At 35.1% G+C, this 21638-nt stretch overlaps 1 protein-coding gene across 2 annotated transcripts in view; it reads left to right on the top strand.

Moving 5' to 3' along the window:
* GPATCH2 (G-patch domain containing 2) overlaps positions 1-21638 on the top strand; it is a 172449-nt gene that overhangs the window by 8694 nt on the left and 142117 nt on the right. Inside the window, exons 2-6 of one of the 2 annotated variants that reach the window (XM_059144927.1) lie at positions 1688-2404; positions 7555-7616; positions 10570-10752; positions 11216-11295; positions 11423-13469. In XM_059144927.1, coding sequence (XP_059000910.1) covers positions 1688-2404; positions 7555-7616; positions 10570-10752; positions 11216-11295; positions 11423-11455 — 1075 coding nt within the window. In that variant the 3' untranslated portion in view covers positions 11456-13469. Of the gene's footprint in view, positions 1-1687; positions 2405-7554; positions 7617-10569; positions 10753-11215; positions 11296-11422; positions 13470-21638 lie in introns of those variants that run through there. The other variant, XM_059144925.1, reaches the window with a different exon arrangement.

The following is a 21638-nucleotide window of genomic DNA, read 5'->3' as shown; positions in this document are numbered from 1 at the left end:
CACCTGCTGCTCCATCACTCAAAAACAAAAGTGCCGACTGGACACTGGACTTGTGTAGCTCTAGAATGCTGTTCTTCACTGTAGTTAAGTTGTTAGTTGTAGTTGTAGTTAAGTTGGGCATTCAGGCTCTAGAACCAAGCTGCTGAAGTCTAAAATCTGTTTCTACCATTTCCTAGGTGTGTCACTTTGGGTAAATTGCCCTTAATGTTTCTGTCTCTCTGTATCTCATATACAACCTTACAGGGTTTTTATGCAAGAATGAGATGAGCTAATGCATATAAAACCCTTAAAGTGGGCCTAGTGAGTAATATATAGTAAGTACTTGTTTTAGAAGCTGTATGTGTGTGTATATCATCTTACATAGTAAATCCAGTTGAATCACAATGTGTGTGTGTTCTCAGGTTGTTAAAAAGAAAAGACAAAGTTAAAAGTTATTATAGGGAACTTGCAGATGCCTAAAATTATAGACTGTAGAGACTATATAAACCAGGAGTCAGCAAACTGTGGCCAGCCATGACTTGGTTTTGTAAATAAAATTTTATTAGAACACAGCCATACCCATTCATTTATGCCTTGCCTCGGGCTGCTTTCACCTTACAGTGGCTAAAGTTGTATGGTTATGATAGAGACCTAATGGGCTGCAGAGCCTAAAATGTTTACTGTTTGGCCTTTTACAGAAAACTGTGCCTACCCCTGCTATACACTTAGAAATTATGTAGACATCTCTAGTTGAGAATATTTTGCTCCTTGCTCCTAGAACTCAGAAATGATTGTTCATGATCTTTGTGAGAAAGATACAAAATCAGAATTGTGGGCGCTCCATCACCAACTGATACAGAATCTTTGGGAGCTGAGTTTAGAAAGGGTCAGTATAATTTGTCGAGGTTCCTAAAGAATGCTTAATATCTATCCTAGCTGATAAGTAGATAAATTTTTCACTGGTAACATACATAGTTCAATGTGTTTTGTTTGTTTAAAAAAAAAAAAAAAGCTGAAAGACTGTCTCAGAATGAATTATAAGAAAATGATGGGCCATTTTAGACCAGTGAAGCTCCAGTTTGAATAAGAACATAGTTTCTGCTTGACAGAGTTACGAGATTAGTGTGGCCTAATTATAGGCCTAGTACTTGGTTAATTTTTTTTTTTTTTTTCACATATTACAAATCTTGAAAGTACTTCTCCGTCTTTCCATCTCCCTCGTGTTTCATGGTAGTGACGGGGTAGAGCATGCGGTGAGTCGTGAATTATACAACTACCTTTTTCACTTAGAAATTGTAGGGAGATGGAGGTGTTTGGAGGAAGGATTGAGAAAGTTCTAGATCTATTGGAGGAAAACTAAGGAAAGGGCAGGAGTAGACTAATGAACAATGATCTAAGCAGAAATAACTTTTCCATAATTAACACAGTAAAAATGTGAAATTACTGGGATATTTCACTGCTGATACTATGCTTACTGTATCTTGAAATAATTCCCATGTTTAATGAAAGAACTTACACAAGAAAAAGGAGCTTAAAAATGAGTCGGAATATTTAAAACTATTATCTTGAATAGAAAAATTAAGTAGCTTTTAAACATTTTTATAATAACTTAATTTTACACTCAGAGTGAATTGTCGGCTCTAATAAACTAGGTTAATAAAGTTAACACTATTTTTGTTAATTTTTTTCCCTTTCTTTAAAAATGTAGGCATTTCAGTCGAACCATGGAAGAACTGGTTCATGATCTTGTCTCTGCTTTGGAGGAGAGCTCAGAGCAAGCTCGAGGTGGATTTGCTGAAACAGGCGATCATTCTCGAAGTGTGTCTTGTCCTCTGAAACGCCAGGCAAGGAAAAGGAGAGGGAGAAAACGAAGGTCGTATAATGTTCATCATCCATGGGAGCCTGGCCACTGCTTAAGTGAAGGCACTGATTCTAGTTTAGAGGAGCCAAGCAAGGACTACAGAGAAAATCACAATAATAATAAAAAAGATCATAGTGACTCTGATGACCAAATGTTAGTGGCTAAGCGCAGGCCATCATCAAACTTAAACAATAATGTACGAGGAAAAAGACCTCTGTGGCACGAATCAGATTTTGCTGTGGACAACCTTGGGAACAGAACTCTGCGCAGAAGGAGAAAGGTAAAACGCATGGCAGTTGACCTCCCACAGGACATCTCTAACAAACGGACAATGACCCAGCCCCTTGAAGGTTGTAGAGATCAGGACATGGACAATGACAGAGCTTACCAATATCAAGAGTTTACCAAGAACAAAGTCAAAAAAAGGAAATTGAAAATAATTAGACAAGGGCCAAAAATCCAAGATGAAGGAGTAGTTTTAGAAAGTGAGGAAATAAGCCAGACCAGTAAGGACAAAATGGACTATGAAGAGCAAAAAGTCTCAGATGAACTCATGAGTGAAAGGTGACTTTTATATTCTCTATGTATAAAAATATGTGTCTCCATTGTTTGTGCTTGAATGTGTTTTATATTTTAATTCTGTTTTAAAATAATTACAAATTATAATAATATAAAATATAATAATAGTGATATTACTGTTTAACCATAGTTATATTTCCTTATAATTTATAGTGTTTAGTACAAAACAAAATTGCTTATTTGATTTACATGAAGTCTTTGGATTGCGTTGTAAAGACTTAATTTTCAGCTGTAGAGGAAAGGGAATGGTTTTTCAATGGCAATGAATGTGCTCTTGAATAACAGCACATTTGTAACTATTAGAATTGGATTTATGATTATTTATTTGTTTAATTATAGAGCTTTACCCTTCGGTGCTTTTTAGTGTCACAGTTCATCAGTGTATTTTGATTTTTGAGAATCAAAAGTTGATACTACTTAACTGTATATTAATTGATATTTTAAGAGGTCTGTAGATTGCTGAGAATTCTAACAATTTATGAATTATAAAACAATTGATAATCTAGAAACACTTGATCTTGTCATTAGACAAATGAGAAAAGCAATGATCCTTTGGCAGCTAGTCTAACCTGTTTATTCTAGAAAGCAGGTATACACCACAAGGATAATTGTTAAATACTATTTTGACAGCGTCAAAAGGTAAGTGATCATTTTTCTTTTACATAGAACTAATGCTACTGCAGGAAATGAGAAGGTATTGAAACTGTTCATCCTTTTAGGTGTCTTCTTCAAACCAAACACAGAACTATGATCCAGGGGGGGAAAAAAAAAAAAAAGGCCAGGTCCTTTATTAAGGGATGGTTTGCTATTTATATAATTTTTCTGAAGAAGTAAAAATTGGTCAAAATTTAAAAAAAAATGTTTCAGGAAGGCTTTGAAAAGTTCATTGTATCTGCTTTTCTTCCCCAAAGTTGGCATTTTTATACCAGAATGAAAATTACTTGTATGGTAGCATTGGGCCATTGGGACTGAGGACCACATAGCTTGACTTGAAAGTGATTTTTTGCTCAGTGGTGGGGAGGGAAGGTGTGTGGCAGTGAAGATAAGTGTCCGTTTCTAGATTATTTACAGATTACTTATTTTTTGGATTGATCCTGCAAGCCCTTATTTTATTGATGTCTGTCTTTTATTGACAGACACCTACCCTGGAAGAAAAATGAGATAAAACTCTCTTCATTTTTCTTCATCGTAAAAAATATTTGAGTATCCATTAACTATGATCAGGCTACTAGCAGTCAAGTTCTCAAAGAGGATGTTTTCACTCCAGACTGATTTTTAAAAATATTTTTTATTTTATTGTTTATTTTTAAGGTTTATTTATTTATTTTAGAGAGAGCACACTGGGGTGGGGGAGAGGGATGGCAGAAGGAGAGGGAGAGAGAATCTTAAGCTCTGTGCAGAGCGTGGAGCCTGACTCAGGGCTCCGTCTTACTACCCCCAAGGTCATGCCCTGAACCGAAACCAAGAGTCGGACACTTAACTGACTACACCACCCAGGTGCACCTTCTTTTATTTTTAAACTTAGCTATGTAACTTTTAGTGTCACCTAGAGTTAGATGCATATTTCTTCTGTGGGAAGATTACTAAATAAAACAGACCCTGTGGCCTTCAGTCCCATAGTTTGGAACAGCGGATAAGCAAACAATGAAAAGGAAGTGTGCTGAGCAGAAAGTACTGGTAAAGGAGGGCTTTCCGAAGATGGTGAGTTAAGTTTAAGCAAGCAATGAGTGTTGTTCAGATAGTGCATGAGGAAGGGAAGTGATGTTCTTGGATACAGGGAGCAGCTGGTACTAAGTCCTAGATCGTGAAGCAAAGTCATGTATCTAGGAAAGTACTTAGAATTGATGACTACTAGAACAGAGTGGCGGTTGAGGCCGCAGCAGTAGGCATGTCTTGAAGGCCTTGTGTGCTGTGGCAGTTTGGGTTTCACCCTGTAAGTAAGGGAAGCCAGTGAAGAATTTTTAATAATGAAGAAACTCAGATTTATATTTGTCAAGGAACGTGATCTCAGTAACAATGTCTAATTTAGCTTTGACTGGCCTCAAATCCATCCTTAGTGAGGGGTGAATAAGGCAGGGATAGTAGAGGGGAAGGAAATAGGAGAGCAGTTTTAAGAGTTAGAATCAGTGGAAAGTTGACTGTGTTTGGGACGATGAATGAAAAAGAGGATACTGAGATAATGTGAATAAAAAATACAGGAATAAAAAATACAGGAAATGGGCGGATTGGGATTAGTATACAAATAGTAATTTGACGACAATTTGTAGAATGTATCACGCTAAAAAAAAAAAAAAAAAAAAAGGTGGGATGAGTTGTCCTTGGAGATAAGCCATAATGGCTGTCAGATGCCGAAAATGAAAAGCCTTGCTTCCATAGAAGTTCTTGTTCTGACTTATTGAACGTGCTAGCAACTGTATGTTGTACTTGGAGCAACTAGCTAGATGTCAGATGAAATGTAAGTAAGGAAACATTGTTTAAGACACAGGTGAAAAGATCCCAGATGAAGACCAGGATCATTAAGGACTAAGCCATTCTTAGAGGGGGACAACTGATCTCCTTCTCTCTTTAAGAAGAGTAAGTAAGATAAAGACACAAAGGGAGGCAAATGGTGAGAGACTCTTAAATATAGGGAACAAACTGAGGGCTATTTGAGAGGAGGTTGGGGGGGCATCATTGGGGGATAAGCGTTAGGGAGGGCACATGATGTACTGAGCACTTTTGTGCAGCTGATGAATCACTAAATTCTAACCCTAAAACTAAAAATACACTACATGTTAACTAACTTGAATTTAAATAAAATCTAAGGAAAAAAAATAGGCAGGTAGAGAGATGATTGGGATATGAGTTGGAAAAAGAACAAAAATAAAAGGACCAGAGATGGAGGTGGGAAGAATTTGGGTAGGACTTATCCATACAGAACCTTGAAATCCATATTTTAGATTTTTAATAGAAAACATTTTATTATTTTTTTAAATTTATATGCATATATAAATTATGTATCTATAGACATGTGCATGTTTTATAAACTTTTTATGATAGAATACTTTCGGATTTACAAAAAAGTTGCAAACATAGTGCAAAGAGTTTCTGTATATCATGTTCCCATATATCCTGTACCCAGTTTCCATTACTGTTAATATAATACATTACTCTGATAAAGTGGTCAGAATTAATAGGCCAGAAGTTATTAACAGAAGTCAGTACTTCATTAAAATTTCCTTGTTTTTCTTTAATGTCCTTTTTCTGTTCTAGGATCCCATCCAGGATGTCATAATATTTTTAGTCCGCAAGTTACATTTGTAAACAGTGAGCCTGGTTGTATGTAGAATATTAAAAGAGGTAAATCTGAACTCAGAAATTAGAAAATCATTGTAGCCCCTCAAAAGTACATAGTTGCACATTTCAAAGTTGTTTATCTATAAATCTGAACTCTGAAAACTGTGAAAAACTAACTCATTTGTGGCCTAACCTAGCTTGACCTGGATTTAATGTGAATATTCATTCATTTATTTTTAAAAAATATATTAATAAGTTTGATTCTGGAGTGCTACCTCAAGCCCCTATGAGGCATTTTGGAACACACCTTTCCAAAATTTGAAAAATTGTGATAAAATCATGCTGCCTCAAGGATTTCAGAAAAAGAATTGTGACTCAGGGTATGCAGGATAAGGCCGTGTGTTAGGGTTGTATTGAACCAGCAGACAGGAAAGCACTATGCCATAGTCACAGAAGAGGAAAAAAAAATTAACAGTAGTTTGGACAGCTAAACAGCAAAAGGATGAAGTTTCCAAAGTGTTTTTGACACTCGGACATCACTGTGCATAGGAGAGCATGCGTGTGTGTAAATAAGAAATTACAGATGTGATTGTCTTAAGAGAGTATTCTTTCATTAATGCCTGTGCAGTCTAGGACGCTTGATACGTTCTCCTAATATGAAGAAAGTTAAAGAAAAAGGTACTAACTTGGGAAAATGTACCTTTTAATAAATCCTTATACGTTTTTATTTTTAAAAATCTAATAATTGAAACGATATTTTATATTCAGAAAACAGAGGGATTTAGATCTCATCTATCATTTTAATCCTGAATTCTCAATTTAAATATTTTTAAAACGGATTAATTTTTAAACAGATTAGTTTTGTTTAGTAAGTCAGGTTACAGGAATGTACTTGTTAACGAGAAAAGTATTATAAAATTCACCTGGGGAGCTTCCCGATTGGTTAAAATTAAGAATTGCAGGAAGTAGAGAGTATATGAGAATTTTTAAAGAACATTGTCAATTTTCTTTAGATGCCAAGCTTCTTATTACATGATCTGGTTTTTGTGGGTTGTTTTTTTTTTTTTTTTAACTAACTAGATTTTCATATACACATGACTTGTATTAGAACTAATAGTGATGGTTCATGTCAGTCGAATATCTGCTGTTTGTTTTAATTTGTATGTAAAATAAGACTTTGTATCATACTTGAACTTCTATGGAAGTATGGAGAACCTGTTATTTTTTATACACCCCCTCCCTAATATTGGGAGTATTCCATAGTTTGGTCTTGCTCAGAGAGATTTTTAACTTCGATTTAGTGGATTGTTACCATTGTAAACTTTTTTCTTCCTTGCCAGGTAATAGCATTGTTGTGAATTCTTAAATAATGTCTTTTCCTGAATATTTGCAAATGTGGTCATGAAAAGTAATTTCATCCGGGGCCCTTGTATTTCATGTGCTGAAGAAAGGCTTAGCCTGCTTTTGATTGAGACTTTCCCCATTTTATTGAGCGGTGGTGTTCGGGCTTGGACTGAATTGCACGGCACAAGAAAGGAGCAGTGAGCATTTGATGAAAGCAGATAATAAAATGCATCAATTGTGTCAGCCCCTCGTTGCAGTCACATCTGGCTTACTGTCAGGGTCCCATTAGATGCCTGTGGTTTTATGTGCCAAAAATAATATGCTCTGTAGTTCATGGAACCAGAATATTTGCAGTTTGATTAAAAAAAAAAAATCATCTTATTTTCTTTCAGATCTCTGTCAGGTTTAAGTTTCATCTCTGAGCTGCCATGTCTCTTTAAAATTTTATGACTGAGAGATCAATTGTTCTTTTGATCTGTTTTGGTTTTTTTTTTCCCCCTTTTCCCTTATTCCAGTGACTCCAGCAGTCTCAGCAGCACTGATGCTGGCTTATTTACCAATGATGAGGGAAGACAAGGTACTGAAATGCTTACTCTTTTTTTTTTTTTTTCTTTTAATTCCTTCGGGAAAAAAGTCTTCATTTTAAAGTTGTGCTTGTTACTAGTTACTTCCTAAGTTGATGACGGCAATCCGCTCACCTCACACACACCTACTTAGTGGACTGGGCTTTAGTTCTTCCCCGCCCACCCCCCCAAGATTTGTTACCTGTTTGATGGACAGAGATCACAAGTAGGCAAAGAGACAGGCAGAGAGAGGGGGAAGCAGGCTCCCTTGTTGATCAGAGATCCCATGTGGTCCTCGATCACCACCTGAGCCAAAGGCAGAAGCTTCAACACACTGAGCCACACAGGTGCCCCTTTCTTTAGTTCTTTTTGGTAGTAGGAAGGGTATCCTGTCTTCCTAACCTAAAGTAATCGATTATCTCCAAAAGCTAGTATGTGGAGCTAATAATATTAAGGGAGGATTATCTTCCTTAAGAAAGATTTGCATACCTCAGTCTTTATAATTTTGTCTCTTCTCAAGTTCACAAGACACTGGTTCTCATTCTCCACCTGATTCCAAATGTATTTAATACTGTTTAAGCATTAATAAAGGTGGATTTACAAGTCATTTGTCATTTTTATTCAGCCGTGACATTTATTCATCCTCCCTAGTTTGTAAGTAATTAGACAGTTTTCGTGAATTCAGTATTGTAAACTGTTACACAGTCATGTCTTACAACTTAGATCTTTTACATCTTTGAGATTCCCTGAAGCTTTTCACAGTTTCGGAGGGCATTATTTTGAAACTACCTATTATGGAAGAAAATAGAAAAAACCTTAATAAGAGGACAGAAGGCACTCTACAAATGTTATCTGCCTTTCTTGAGAATCTTTAGAGGAAAGCAGTAAGTTCTAAGGAGGAAAATAAAACCCCAAGATGTATAGTTTTAAATTATAGTCTAATGATAGAAAGAAAAAAAGAAAATGATAGCCACTTAGGCTTTTTTTCCCCATAGTCTGTTCATTCCTCTTGGTAGGAATAAAATAAATGATCATTCATTTTGACTTACTTAGAAACCCATATATATTCTGTTTTAAAGACCATAGACTTTGTAAAGTTAAGAGATTTTGCTGAAATATGCTAGAACCTCAGAGCTCAGAGTGAATTTGACTACCTTGATAATATACCTAAATTCTTGTTTAAATACATGAGGCTGCTCAAAGTTACTACAAATGTTGCATTTCGTAATGAAAAGAAATGAAAAAACTTTTGGACAAGCCTGTCCATATTTGAAAAGCTTCAAATGGTTTAAGATAGTATACCAGCATTTAGTATGAGCTTATTATGTTTTACATTTCTAAGTGCCTTTTTTTTTTCTCATTCAGTTTATTTTAGATTTTATATTATTCTTAAGAAAACCCTGGGAGATTCTTTTGTGGGGGGTATGGTGAAACCTTTAGGCTCATAGAGTTGAGCTACCTTCCCCAAAGTCACAAAACACTGCAATTCTCACTGGTCTGACTGACTTCAGAACTCAGGTTCTTAATCTTTAGCTGTTTGATCTCCCTATTAAGAACAAAGTTGTGTATCACATCAAAAATAAAATAACCTCATTTTTTCTGTAATAACGTCTCAAATGGAATTAGGATCTAGGGTAATTAGTTTCAAGTGACTCCCTTTTCTTGTACCTACACCTGTTCCAGGAAATTTTAATCTAATTCTCAGTAAAAGTACTAAGTATTTATGTGCTTTGAAAAGTACCTTTTTTTAAAATTAATTTTTATTAAATCCTCAATTGAAATAAACTGGTGGCTTTGGTTTTCCAAATGCTTTAAACTTTTCACTCCCTCGTAACTTGAAGTATAGCTCTTTCCCATAAAGCCATTTCCAGTTGAAGTTTTGGTGTTTTTCTAGTTTGCTTTTAAAAATGTTTGTAGCAAGAGATTTTGGAAATCAGAAATCTCTTTCTGTAAAAGGGAAAGCTTTTTGGCAATTGTGATGACCCTATTAATAAACCAGAATTAGAATCATGAAGACTCTACAAGTCTTCATTAGAATCTTCTTATGCCTTCTTCTGTATTTTCCCCCCTTATCCCTGTTCTAAAAACAAAATACTCTTGATTCACATTTTGTTTTAAAAACAAAATACTGTCAATTCACCAGTACATTTTGAACTGAATTTGAAATGGACCATTTCTCCGTGGTTGCACTCATGGATATTCCCAAAAGTCCAACTTACTGTGGATAGTGTTTTGCTTTAAAAATACCTTGCTTGTCATAGTCCAGTATAGTTTCTTTGTAAACTCTGTGGTATTGTCACTTTTCATTTAAAATCAACTTTTTCACAACTATTTCTTAATGAACTTAATCAGATTAATTTCATTTAGTCACATCTGTTCATGATCGTTTCCCCTTTTACACTCCATACAAATCATGAAATTAAGCTAATTTTATTCCATATCAGCTGCAGAGAACGGGTTCTGTAGTTTTTTACTTTTAATTCTCTGTAGGAGATTAAGGCTTGTTTTTCTTTAATTTGGAAAAGGTAGTAACTTAAATGGATTTCTCTATAGTTTCTGCCTTAGAATTAACCAGTATTACGGTTTTTCACATTTTTTAACTGGTTCTAAAACATAACAGCTTGTGTTTTTGTTAATGGCAGTTCCTGTTGTGGTGTTAAAATCTTTTTTTGAAACTGTGGTGTAGAATAAGTTTTCTGTATTGATTATGTAAATGGTTAGCAGATAAAATACAGGATCGCCAGTTAAATTTAATTTTTAGATATATGATAAATAATGTTTTAATATAAGTGTGCCCCATGCAGTATTTAGCATATTAAAAATTTTGTGCAGGTATTATATATTTATATGAAAAATCCTTTTTCTGAAATGCAGATTTAATTGCTATCTTGCATTTTTTAAATCTGATTACTCTGTGTATTTGGATAATAAAACTGAATCTTTGGGGGATTTCTTGTATTTGCACAGGTGACGATGAACAGAGTGACTGGTTTTATGAGAAGGAATCAGGTGGAGCGTGTGGCATCACTGGAGTTGTGCCCTGGTGGGAAAAGGAAGATCCTACCGAGCTAGACAAAAATTTACCAGATCCTGTCTTTGAAAGTATCTTAACTGGTTCTTTCCCTCTAATGTCGCATCCGGGAAGAAGAGGTCAGTAGCACTTGCTGACTGCTGAATATGGTGGACTTAGAGTGCATCTAGGAGTATCCACTGAAAGAGGATAGGCTAAAATGAAAATGAAAGCGTCTTAGCACAAGATGCTATAAAGACATATGTCAGATCGTGATTCATCTACTGTATTAATCACGCATTCTTTTTATTAGAAAGGCTGACTTGCCTCCTTGCTAGGACCATTGTGAAAATGTTGAAATGTTATAAAGGTAAATTAGGAGGAAAGAAAAGCCCTGAATAATACCCTAATTCTTAAATAAGCCATAGTTAACGTGCTAACCTCATAAGAGCCCTTCCAGGCGCTGCTTCAGATCTGCTAAGTGTGTTTTGCATTTTCCCCACTACTGTTCAGGATGTTTCCTTCCTCAGACTTACTTTGAATTCTGTGCAGATAGGAACAGTGATCATAGAATCTCCTAAATTGAGGACTTTGATTTTCCAGGCTTTCAAGCTAGACTCAGTCGCCTTCATGGAATGCCTTCCAAGAACTTTAAAAAATCGGGAGGGACCACAACTTCAATGGTAGGCATGCTTTTTTGTGTAATTGTCATGTTTGGAAATGTGTCCATTTCTATGGAATAAAAAGCCACTTCCTCATCCTTTATCCATATTCTAATGTCCTACTTAAAAATAATCCATTGTTTTGTAGGCTACAAACTGGACCAGTGAGATTCCCCTATAAACCAAATCTTCTAATGCTAATAAATTAGTTACGTTTTGAACATCTGGGGAATGGCATTCGAGGGAACCTGGCTCCTGTCCTCTTTCCCTGGAGGAGTACCATTGAAGTGAGAGCCTCTTTGATGAAAAGATGAGGCTGTTTTTGCTGGAGGACTGCTATTCTTCCTTTAGTCAGAAGTGAATGTGGTTGGGGAGGCTTTCTAGGGATCTCGGTGGGCCCAGGGTGGGTAGAACTACTGTAAATTTTATATATTTTTCTCTTTTATGATTTTTTTTTACATTAAATCCATTTATGTATTACTTGCTTTGCCAAAATGCTAACAAAAGCTAGAAAATGGAAAACTTCCAGATCTCACATAAGTATTCCTTAATGTTTATATTGTGACTGGTTAAGAACCAATTTTTACATATCTGACTGTTGTAAATAAACATGCTGCATTGACATTTATTGCTCATTTTTAGAGAAGTCTTATATAACCAGCATTATTTAATATATTTGCATTTTACTCAGGGTATTTTAACAAGGGCTAAGATGAGTAGTAGGTAAGGTTGACAATCTTTACTAGAATTTCTGTTTTGTTCAGTTTGCTTTCTACTTGGAAAATCTGCTCTGTATTGCAAACCCATTGTATTTTATAGTATAGTGTTCATTGTACTACAAAAAGATCAGCCTAGTTTTAAGCTAACCACAGTGATAACTAGTCTGTGCTAGTAGAATCATTTGCTATTACTTTTTAAATTATCTGCTTTGTCTGATACCTGAAACCACTCAGAATTATCATTTTGGCTTCGAGCTTATGGAAATCATGTGAAAGCTGGTATTTCAACTAATACTGTATGCCTCTGAATCATATTGTCATGTTTAAAAGTGAGACCTGCTTGCACACCCTTGGCAGACCATACGTGTCACCGTGAGTGTCAGAAATACTGCATGAGCTCATTTTCACAAGCAGAGGGGAAAATGTAACATTTCTATTGATGGTATAATTTAGACACTCGACAACATTCAGGCCATTTGAATTCTTCAAAATGGTATATTAAAATGATGAGTATTTTTTATTAAGTTCCAATCATTGATGAAAACTGTGATTTAATACATGTATTTTTATATTGTTGTATGGATTAATTGTTAATTCAGCATTTAATGGCTAACTTAAATATGATGATTGGGAAAGAAACTTAAAGTTGACATTTCTTTTACCTAAAGGTATTACAATCTGAAAGATTTCAGAAAATGTATTAAGCAGAAAGTATGTAACATCTTTCAGATTGCTTGTCTAAACTGGAGAGCTTAAATTTGATAAAGTGCAACTTTGAGTATCTTTACCTTTGCATATTTAAAGTGATATTTTAGAGGTACAGTAATGTGGTGTTTGGTCATTGTAAGTAAGCTTTTCTGTGCTATGTCCTTTGGAGTAAAAAAAATCGTGATTTTTCTTTTTCTGAATTACATAAATGCTTTTATTTTATTTTGTATAATGACTGTCTTTGAGATCTGAATAAGTCACTTTAAAACCTTGGCCTATGAACTTTGCCTTACCAATCATGAATCTAGATGAATGCTATCTAGTTCTTGGTTCAGTTTTACCTATTTTTATTTTTGGTTCACTGCTTGCTTGAGCATAGCTGGGATTTGTAGCCCATTTTCTAGGCTTATTGCAACCTCACTGTGGTATTTTATAGAAGCTATTACATCTGATAGGCTAGCTTCATGGTATTGATGATACATGGCTTAACCATAGTAAAAGCTGCCTTCCCTCTCTAAATTGTAAAAAGGTGATTAAGTTTCACTCGATGGAGATATACTATATATGTGTGTTTATCATGGAACTAGTGCATTAGGCCATAAACTGTTTTCCTGGTCTACATTTTCTTGTATTCAAATTTTACTGAAGACAATGGGCTCCTTCAGGTTTTCTTTCTTTCAATCCGGAATTGTCCTTGTTTGGATTTTTAAGTACTGTAATTTTCTTTTTTTTTTTTTCTTCAATAAAATATCTGACTTGGACAAGAAAGGTAAGAGTTCCAATTTGTGCTGATATTCTTAAATTCCTGCGAAGTGTTGTTGTTGTTATTGTTGCTGCTCATACTGTCTAGACTGTATGTAACAGTCTAGTCTTAAAAATCATAATCTCACAGAATGGTCATATTTAAACAGTACCCATGACATCAAGGAATAAGAATGAAATTTAACTCCTATAGATTATCACACTGGAAAGCCAGATTGCTTTGAAGAGACATTAATTTTCTGAGTAAAGTCAAACACATGTAGCTACAACCCATGAAACCCAATGACAACAAAAGTTTTCTTTCTCGAACACAGATGAATAATGACTACACAGGTTTAGTGATTATCTTTGAAGGAAATGAGAGGAGAATCTTTTATACTGAAATATTAATGGATACATTCTTGGGGGAAAAGTTTTCAGTTGGATTTTTTTACCGTTCACCATAGTTATGTCCTATAAAGTCATCCTGAAAACTGATTAGCAAATACTGAACTGTTGCTCCTAAGGGAAATACCAGGCTAGGTTCCTGTGAGCCTCTGGTCACGACATTTTTTATCAGTCAGTCAGTACATAACCTTGTATTACGTGTCTTTGCGTCTAAAAACACCTTACTTAATACATATTGTTGATGCATTAATATTGAACTCATAACCAACAGCCCAGTAACCCATGCCTGAACAAACCTATGCTGATCTAACACATGCATTTCTCCTTAAGGCACATCATGGCCCTCTTAATGCTTAGGAACCTGTGTCAGGATTTTAGCCCTGAGCTTGGGGTTTTAGCCCCATGCTTGGGGTTCATTTAAAACAATGAATTGCCAACACAAAACTGAAAAATGTGGCACCAAATAAACCACAAAAGGACACTTGTTTACACTGTTAGAGCTGAAACAGTGATGCTTACTATATGCCATGCCTCAGTTGGGAATGCACACATGCACCAGGGGACAAATTTTCACTGCTCCTGAATGACCCTAGAAGCGCTACAAGAACTGACTTGAGAGCGGCGCGCCTGGCTGGCTCAGTCAGTGGAGCATACGACTCTTAATCTCAGGGGTGTAAGTTCGAGCCCCAACGTTGGATAGAGAGATGACTTAAAGTTTTTAAAAAAAATTGATATGGGGGTTACAAATACATGTTAGTAGGCAAATTTGCACATGTGGAACTGTCTAATAGTAATGAGGATCAGCTCTGTTTAGTTTTGTCAAGGGCAAAGTGGTCTTACAAAAAGGTTAGAGGTTTTGAAGTCTGGACTTGGTGAGTCCCCACTCTAGTTCTTCTTTTCATGTTTAATGACAACTTGAACCTTATCTTCTCTTTCTCTTAAATAGAGACAGTATTTAATCTGCAGAAGTATTATCAGGATTAAATGAGATTATATGTACATCATAGGTCCAGAACCATTATTGTCACATAGTATATACTAAATAAATGATAGTTACTGTTATTATCAGATATGCTAAATACAGAATCTCATTACAGGTCAAAATGCAGAATCTTAAGTTTTTCGTATCTTATATATGATACATCTTTATTTTTAATGTTTAAAGTGCTTTATATTGCAATCTTTTATGTTACCTTTATACTTCATTTATATTTGAGCCAGCGTTTGTCTTTAATGTGGTGTATAAAGAATAATTTTGAATGAATCTTAGATGAGGGCCACTGTATTACATCTTAAACCCTAATTACAGATTAAAAACTGTTCTAAATACCTCTCCCTAACTAACTTCCAATTACTAGGCCGTTCATTTGCAGAAAGACTTACACTGTTTAGGAAGTTTTGGTCCCGAGTTACCTGATTCTTAAAAATAATTTTGCCCATATACAAGGGGTGAATGCAGTCACAGTTCTGAGAATTTAATGTTGAAAAAAATTAATTCTTGCTGTACTTCTGTTAGAATAACACACTGGTTTATTGGAGCCCAGTTAGTGAGCCTCTAATATTTACCCCTTATGGGAGAATTAAGCAAATCATCATTAATTCTGAGGAATATTCTGGGGCCATTATCCAGGAGATGCAGGGTGAATCTCCTGTATTTCCAGATTTTTTGCATCAAGTACGGTTTGGAGTGAATAATCCTCAGAATAATGATCCATCAGAGAATCTGTTCTGGGATATGGTACTTACAAAGTGAATCCAGTTACCCTGACTTAACCACAGCATTTCAGTTAGCCAATATAGCCTAACCCTAAGCATCCTAATTGTTTCCTATAGGTGAGAGTTTTTTTCTTTTTAAATTTTTTAAACTGATGGTCTTAGAACAAGTGTTAATATTCAAATTGAGTGGTCTATTAAAAAAAATCAGGAAATAAATGACTCCGTTTAAAACATAGTACCTAAAATCCAGTGTTAATATTACATTAGGAATTGCACGTAAAGGTTGTAAGTTTCTGTTTAAAAATTTTATCATCATTTAGGTCCATGTTTTGTTTGTTTGTTTGTTTGTTTTGGTTTGGGTTTTGGTTTTTTTTTGTATAGATGAAATGAGAACAACTATAGTGGTGATGGTAGTGGTTATTCTCTCAAAGAAAATGAATCTGATTTATACATGTTTCTCAAGTTAAATATCTGAAAAAAAAAAAAAAAAGGTGAACATTAACCCTTAATTTAAATTGTCATTCTGTACAAGTAAGCATACCATTACATTCAACAATGAAATAGCCCTCAAAATAATTTATATCTGTTTAGAATCTTGAGTTATTTCATTGTGTAAGAGAAGGAAATACTGTATATATATTCTTTCTCTGAAGTATATCATGAAAGACCAGACCAGATTTCATAAGTGTCATATTGATAATGATAATGATACTATAATGATTTACTCCGTAAGTCTTGCTCAACCTTTGTTTTATTGTTTCTTGGGATACTGGAGTGGGAATATGTAGTCTGATCTACAGCCTTTTACAACAGAAGGGCCATTTTAAATGGATTTGGTTTATATAAGGGAACTACATGAACTTTTCTCTTAGACTAGTCTAAGAAATTTTTTGATAGAAAACAAATTTAAAATGATTTTTTAAAAATACATAGGATGTGTGTCATCAGTTGTACTCTTGACAGTGTGCTAATCATCTAATATTTTTCAGAGGAATTTAATAACTAAATGCTTAATTATAATCTCCATGAATTGATTATTTGCATCCTTTAACCATTTTTAGATACTATGCAGAATCCAAGAATATATATTTAGAATATTCTAAATATGTATTATATATCATATATATTCTAATCTATTACTATGTATGTTAATAATTTAGTTTTTATCTTATCTTGAAGTCAGCTTGAGATCCAGATTTCATGTGAGAACTTCTTAGAACTTATTTGGGGATAAAGTAAATTTTGTATCATACAGAAGTACTGCTCAGTAGAATTATAATAAATATTTCTTCTACAAAAGACATTTTAATAGTGTCTCTTGTTTGATTTAAAATTCTCTATTTTGGTGTCATTCTTTTTACATTTTACATATGTAAATTTAATACCTATAATATTTGAAAATTTGAATCTAATGATTTTTCATTCTATTCCACTTAAAGTAATATCAATGCTAATATTGATATTTAGTCTTAATCACGTTATACTTTATAAAAAGTGGAATATTTACATATTTAATAGTACAGATTATATTTTTTAATTTATTCAATAAGAATTTGAATTCATATTCTGTTCTCCATATTTAGCTTTTAAAATCCATTAGGAAAGAATACAAAACGTATTCAACCTTGGTATTTTAATAATGCCAAATTTGACCACTTACAGTTTTTATCTACCTGTTTAAATTGTCCTTGCTTTTCTGACTACTCAACCACTGGAATTGGCCTGGTTTCGTATCTTGTCATTTGGGTTTGTGATACTTCAGAAATCTGAAACCTAGCAAAGAGAATGTTAGTAATGACTTACAATGATGCTTACTACATGCCAGACACTATATTTATATATTTTAATTCATTTAATCCTATTAACATTTACAACTTAAACATTCTCAAATTTGTTTTTCCTTTGCTATGCCAAAATTAATGAAATCTGGAAGTTTCTTCACTCTCTTGTCATGTTGCTAATAAATATAAATACATTTTCTTCATAAAATAGTTTCATTTCTGGTTACCAAGTGCTATCAGAAGTGTGAGTTATTTTGGAAAATCTGCAACTTTCTTTGCTGTCTTAAAGAATGAACACAATTAAGTTGTGTGCCATAATAGAAATGATAAGTAAAAGAGATACTACTGCTCCCATCGGATTAATCACTGGGACCAAATCCTCCATTCCAATCTTTTTCTTTGCTTCTCAGGTAGTATATAGTACCTTGTTCCTGGTCTTCATCATCATCCAATTCCAGTTTGCTTTCTTGCTCTGTTTCTGCTGTTTTCTCAATTACCCTGCCTGGTCCCCCGTTCTCTCTCCAAACCTGTACAGTGTCCATAGGAGCGTCACATCTCTTCTTCAGCTGTGATGATAGCTTCTGTATTTCTCTTGATCTGCTCCTTTCCTACCCCTTTTTAGTGGAACTTGGGTAAACTTCATAGAGGAGGATTTGTTAGCTGGGACTTCAGGTGTGAGTTAGCCCAACTCACTGGGGAGGGAATTAGCAGACAGAAAGGCATGGTTGGCAAGGCTTAAATTTATAAAACAGCATGGAATATTCAGGAAACGGAATCCAGTGCTGCCGTAGTATATATAAGGTATGCTTGTGTGGAGGAGTATATGGTAGGCAGGGTTGGTTTGGCAAAGTAGGCAGGAATTAGATCATTTCCAACTCTGGTCCATGGGAATGCATGTGAACTGATGTAATGTCAGGGGTGGGGGGAGGGATGGTTAAGCTAATCAGATTTGTCTTAAGAGATCACATGGATATCAGTATAAAGGGTACATTAAGTGGTTATAAGATTAGGGATCTAAGGTCTGTCCCTGCCCCCCCAGTAGATGGGATCCACAGTACACTGAACCCCTATATTTTCTTGGATTCAATAATCTGATTAACTTTTGAGTAGTATCCATTCATTCAAAAAAATACTGAGCCTTGACTGTGTTTGAGGTACTGTTCTAGGCCATGGCAGTTAAAGTAGTGAGCAAGGCAGACAAGGTTCCAGGAGCTTCTATTTTAATGAGCATAAATAAACCCGGTAAGGAGAGGAGGGTCAGTAAATAGAAATGGCCGTGGAGAAGATTGAACAGGGTGATGGGAACGTGAAGATGATTGGAGGTGATATGATTTGCAGGCTGCAATAATTTTCAGCCTTGGCTACTCTAGTGCTTGCTTCTCGTCACTCTTGTCACAACCTGGGAAAAGAAACAGGGTGTACATTACTCAAACCTGTTTATTCAAGAGGTTGTGGTAGGTCCTAGGCAGTTCTCCTATTTCCTGACCAGACTGATCACAGTTTTTAAATGTCACTATAGGTAGACCTGTACAGGCAAAAGAATGTCATTTTATTTACAAGGAACAATTTAAAAATTTTTTGATTTTTTTTTTTTTTTAATACTAAAAGTTTTCAGGTGCCAAATATTTATGTAGTGTTTGGTTTACTTCTTTGGATTTCATCATGATGTCTGTTTTGAAATTTGATATTGTGGTGTAGTAGTTATGCTTTTGTGGCCACTTAAATACTGTGCAGGGTGAATATGGTTCTGTTCTATTACATTTTAAAAAGTACATGAACTGCCACGCTTTCTTTTTTTTAAATCTTTTTTTCTTTTTGCCATTTGTGCATAAGTTCTTAGGTTAGCACATTGTTAGTAAAGAAAAATGGCTTGTTTAAAAATTGGGGTTTTTTTAATCTCCTTAAAAGCAAATGATTTTAGAAAATGTCAGGTTTATGTTTATCATTTTTAAATTACTCTCGTATCCTGAGAAACCTTTAAAATACGTTCTAAAATGTTCTTTCTTTAGATTGGTAACTATTTGATTGCACAGATCGAGATTCAATACCCCTCTTCCTTGTTGCTTTTTAAAATGGTGGTGACATTGCCAGAGTCCCCATTTCACTTTTCTTGTATCTTTCTTTCTTTTTTTTTTTTCTTTTTTTAACTCAAATCGGAGAAACAGAAATGTTGCAAACATTTCACCTTCTTCAAAGCTTCAACTTTGGTTTTCTGCCTTTTATGTTGCTGATAGAATTATTCTGATGGTCTATAAAACTCAGTTTTCTAATTTGCCTTCAAATATGTCAGATATCTTACATGAGAAAAGTTCAAAATCAATGATGGGTAGAACACTTCCAAATAATATTTAATAAGCACTTTCTATATTGAAGTCACCTGCAAATCCTCCAACTGAAGGTCAATTTGAACAACTGAGAATTCACAAAGAAGTCCTTAATATAAGGGGTTCCCTGTACTAGAGTTAGAAAATGCCAAGCAGGTATTTGCTGCCTGTCATCTGGGCAACAGGATTCTGACAAAACCAGAGATGCATGCCCACAGGTATTTATAAATATTTTAAGCCAGTAAAACCTGTACAATCTCTGTTTTTAAATGACAGTTGTCTAAAACATCGGCAAGTGCTTCTTGAGGGAATAAAAGTAGAAGTTTCATGATCTGTTTGGATGCAAAAGAAGCCATGACTTGAGCCAGCCCCAATACAGCATCTTCCTCTTAGAACGTCATATTGAAATCTGATCGTTGGCTGTAGGCAATTCACCATGATAGCGTTGCAGGTGCATTCATCTTTAGGTTGCAGTGTAATTGTAGTGATATTTAATAGCAAGCACTTGGTCTTTTTGAGGTCTTCCAGATTTGTATTGAGAAATACTTCTTTAGAATCTACAGTCTTTCAAAAGTAACAATTACTTAGTCTCCCTCCCATTCCATTTCATTTACATGTGTTTTTTATAGACTCTTCTAATTTTTTGATCCACAGAAACACTTTATAAGAGTGTCTTATATCATTTGTTGGATGAATAAATAAGTATCTGTTATATCCGACTCAGAAGCTTGGTGTCTTGCCTGTGTATTTTCAGCCACAGATATCTTGGTTTATTGGTACACACGTCATGAAGGATCAGGATGTCTTTGTTGTGGGAAAGGCCAGGAATACAAAACTAAGTACGATACACTTTTATCCTCAGTACTTTACTGTTCAGTTAATAAAAATTAACTGGGAAAGACGAGAGGGGAGACCGAACATTGGTTAAGAGAAGCAAAACCCAAGTGGCTTTTCATCTTTAATTTAAATTTAAGTTTATGTGTTCTCTTTAATCCTTCACTCTTCCCACATCTAGCCATGTCAGAATCTTATTTCTCTGTCCTGATAGCCCCTTTGTTTCAGTGCCTTAGGGTAGTTACTCCTAACATTCCATTTTGATAACACATTAGGTTTATCCCTGGTCTGTCTTCCAGTTTTCCTTCCTCTGATCCGTATCACATGTAACTCCAAGTAAATGTTTTTTGTTTGTTTGTTTAAAGATTTTATTTATTTACTTGACAGAAAGAAATCACAAGTAGGCAGAGAGGCAGGCAGAGAGAGAGGGAGGGAAGCAGGCTCCCCGCTGAGCAGAGAGCCCAATGCGGGACTCGATCCCAGGACCCTGAGATCATGACCTGAGCCGAAGGCAGAGGCTTTAACCCACTGAGCCACCCAGGCGCCCCCATTTTACTCCTTTCCAGATGATCTTATGTTCTCAACACGCCCATGCGTCCTTCAGCTTTCTCCTGTTCAGCCACATTCTTTCATACTACAGCTTTACTCACAACAATGCATCTCTCTCCTTACTGTTAGATTCATGCCCTTCAAGGAAGAGTTGAGAATCTTCAAGGAAGATTCTTTATTTTTTCTTCAAAACCTTCTCCAGCTCTTCATTTTTAAGAGATCGTTCCATCATCTGAAATGGCATTACCCCTCCTGTCTCTGTTTTATTCTTTATTCTGCTTATGTTTGTATTATATCTACAATTACATAGAGCACCCCCATAGCAGGAATCCAGCTCGGCCCATAGGATGTGCTTAATAATTTTGAGAATGTTGGTGGAGATTATTGGTTATCACCCTCTGTTTTTTCGGGAGTTTTCCACCGCTGGTTATGAAGCCAGTTCAACCTTAAGTAACATTCTTTTCTACCAAGAGTAGTGTCTAAATTCTTCATGGTTTTTAATTTGTCCTTTTATGTATGTATTCCGTGATGTGATGGCAGATGGGATTTCATGTGACAAAGCACGAGAGAAAAGCTGAATTGTG

The sequence above is a fragment of the Mustela lutreola genome, chromosome 14 (assembly GCF_030435805.1).
Source record: "Mustela lutreola isolate mMusLut2 chromosome 14, mMusLut2.pri, whole genome shotgun sequence".
Classification (NCBI taxonomy): domain Eukaryota; kingdom Metazoa; phylum Chordata; class Mammalia; order Carnivora; family Mustelidae; genus Mustela; species Mustela lutreola.
This window is presented reverse-complemented; position numbering and strand designations above follow the sequence as displayed.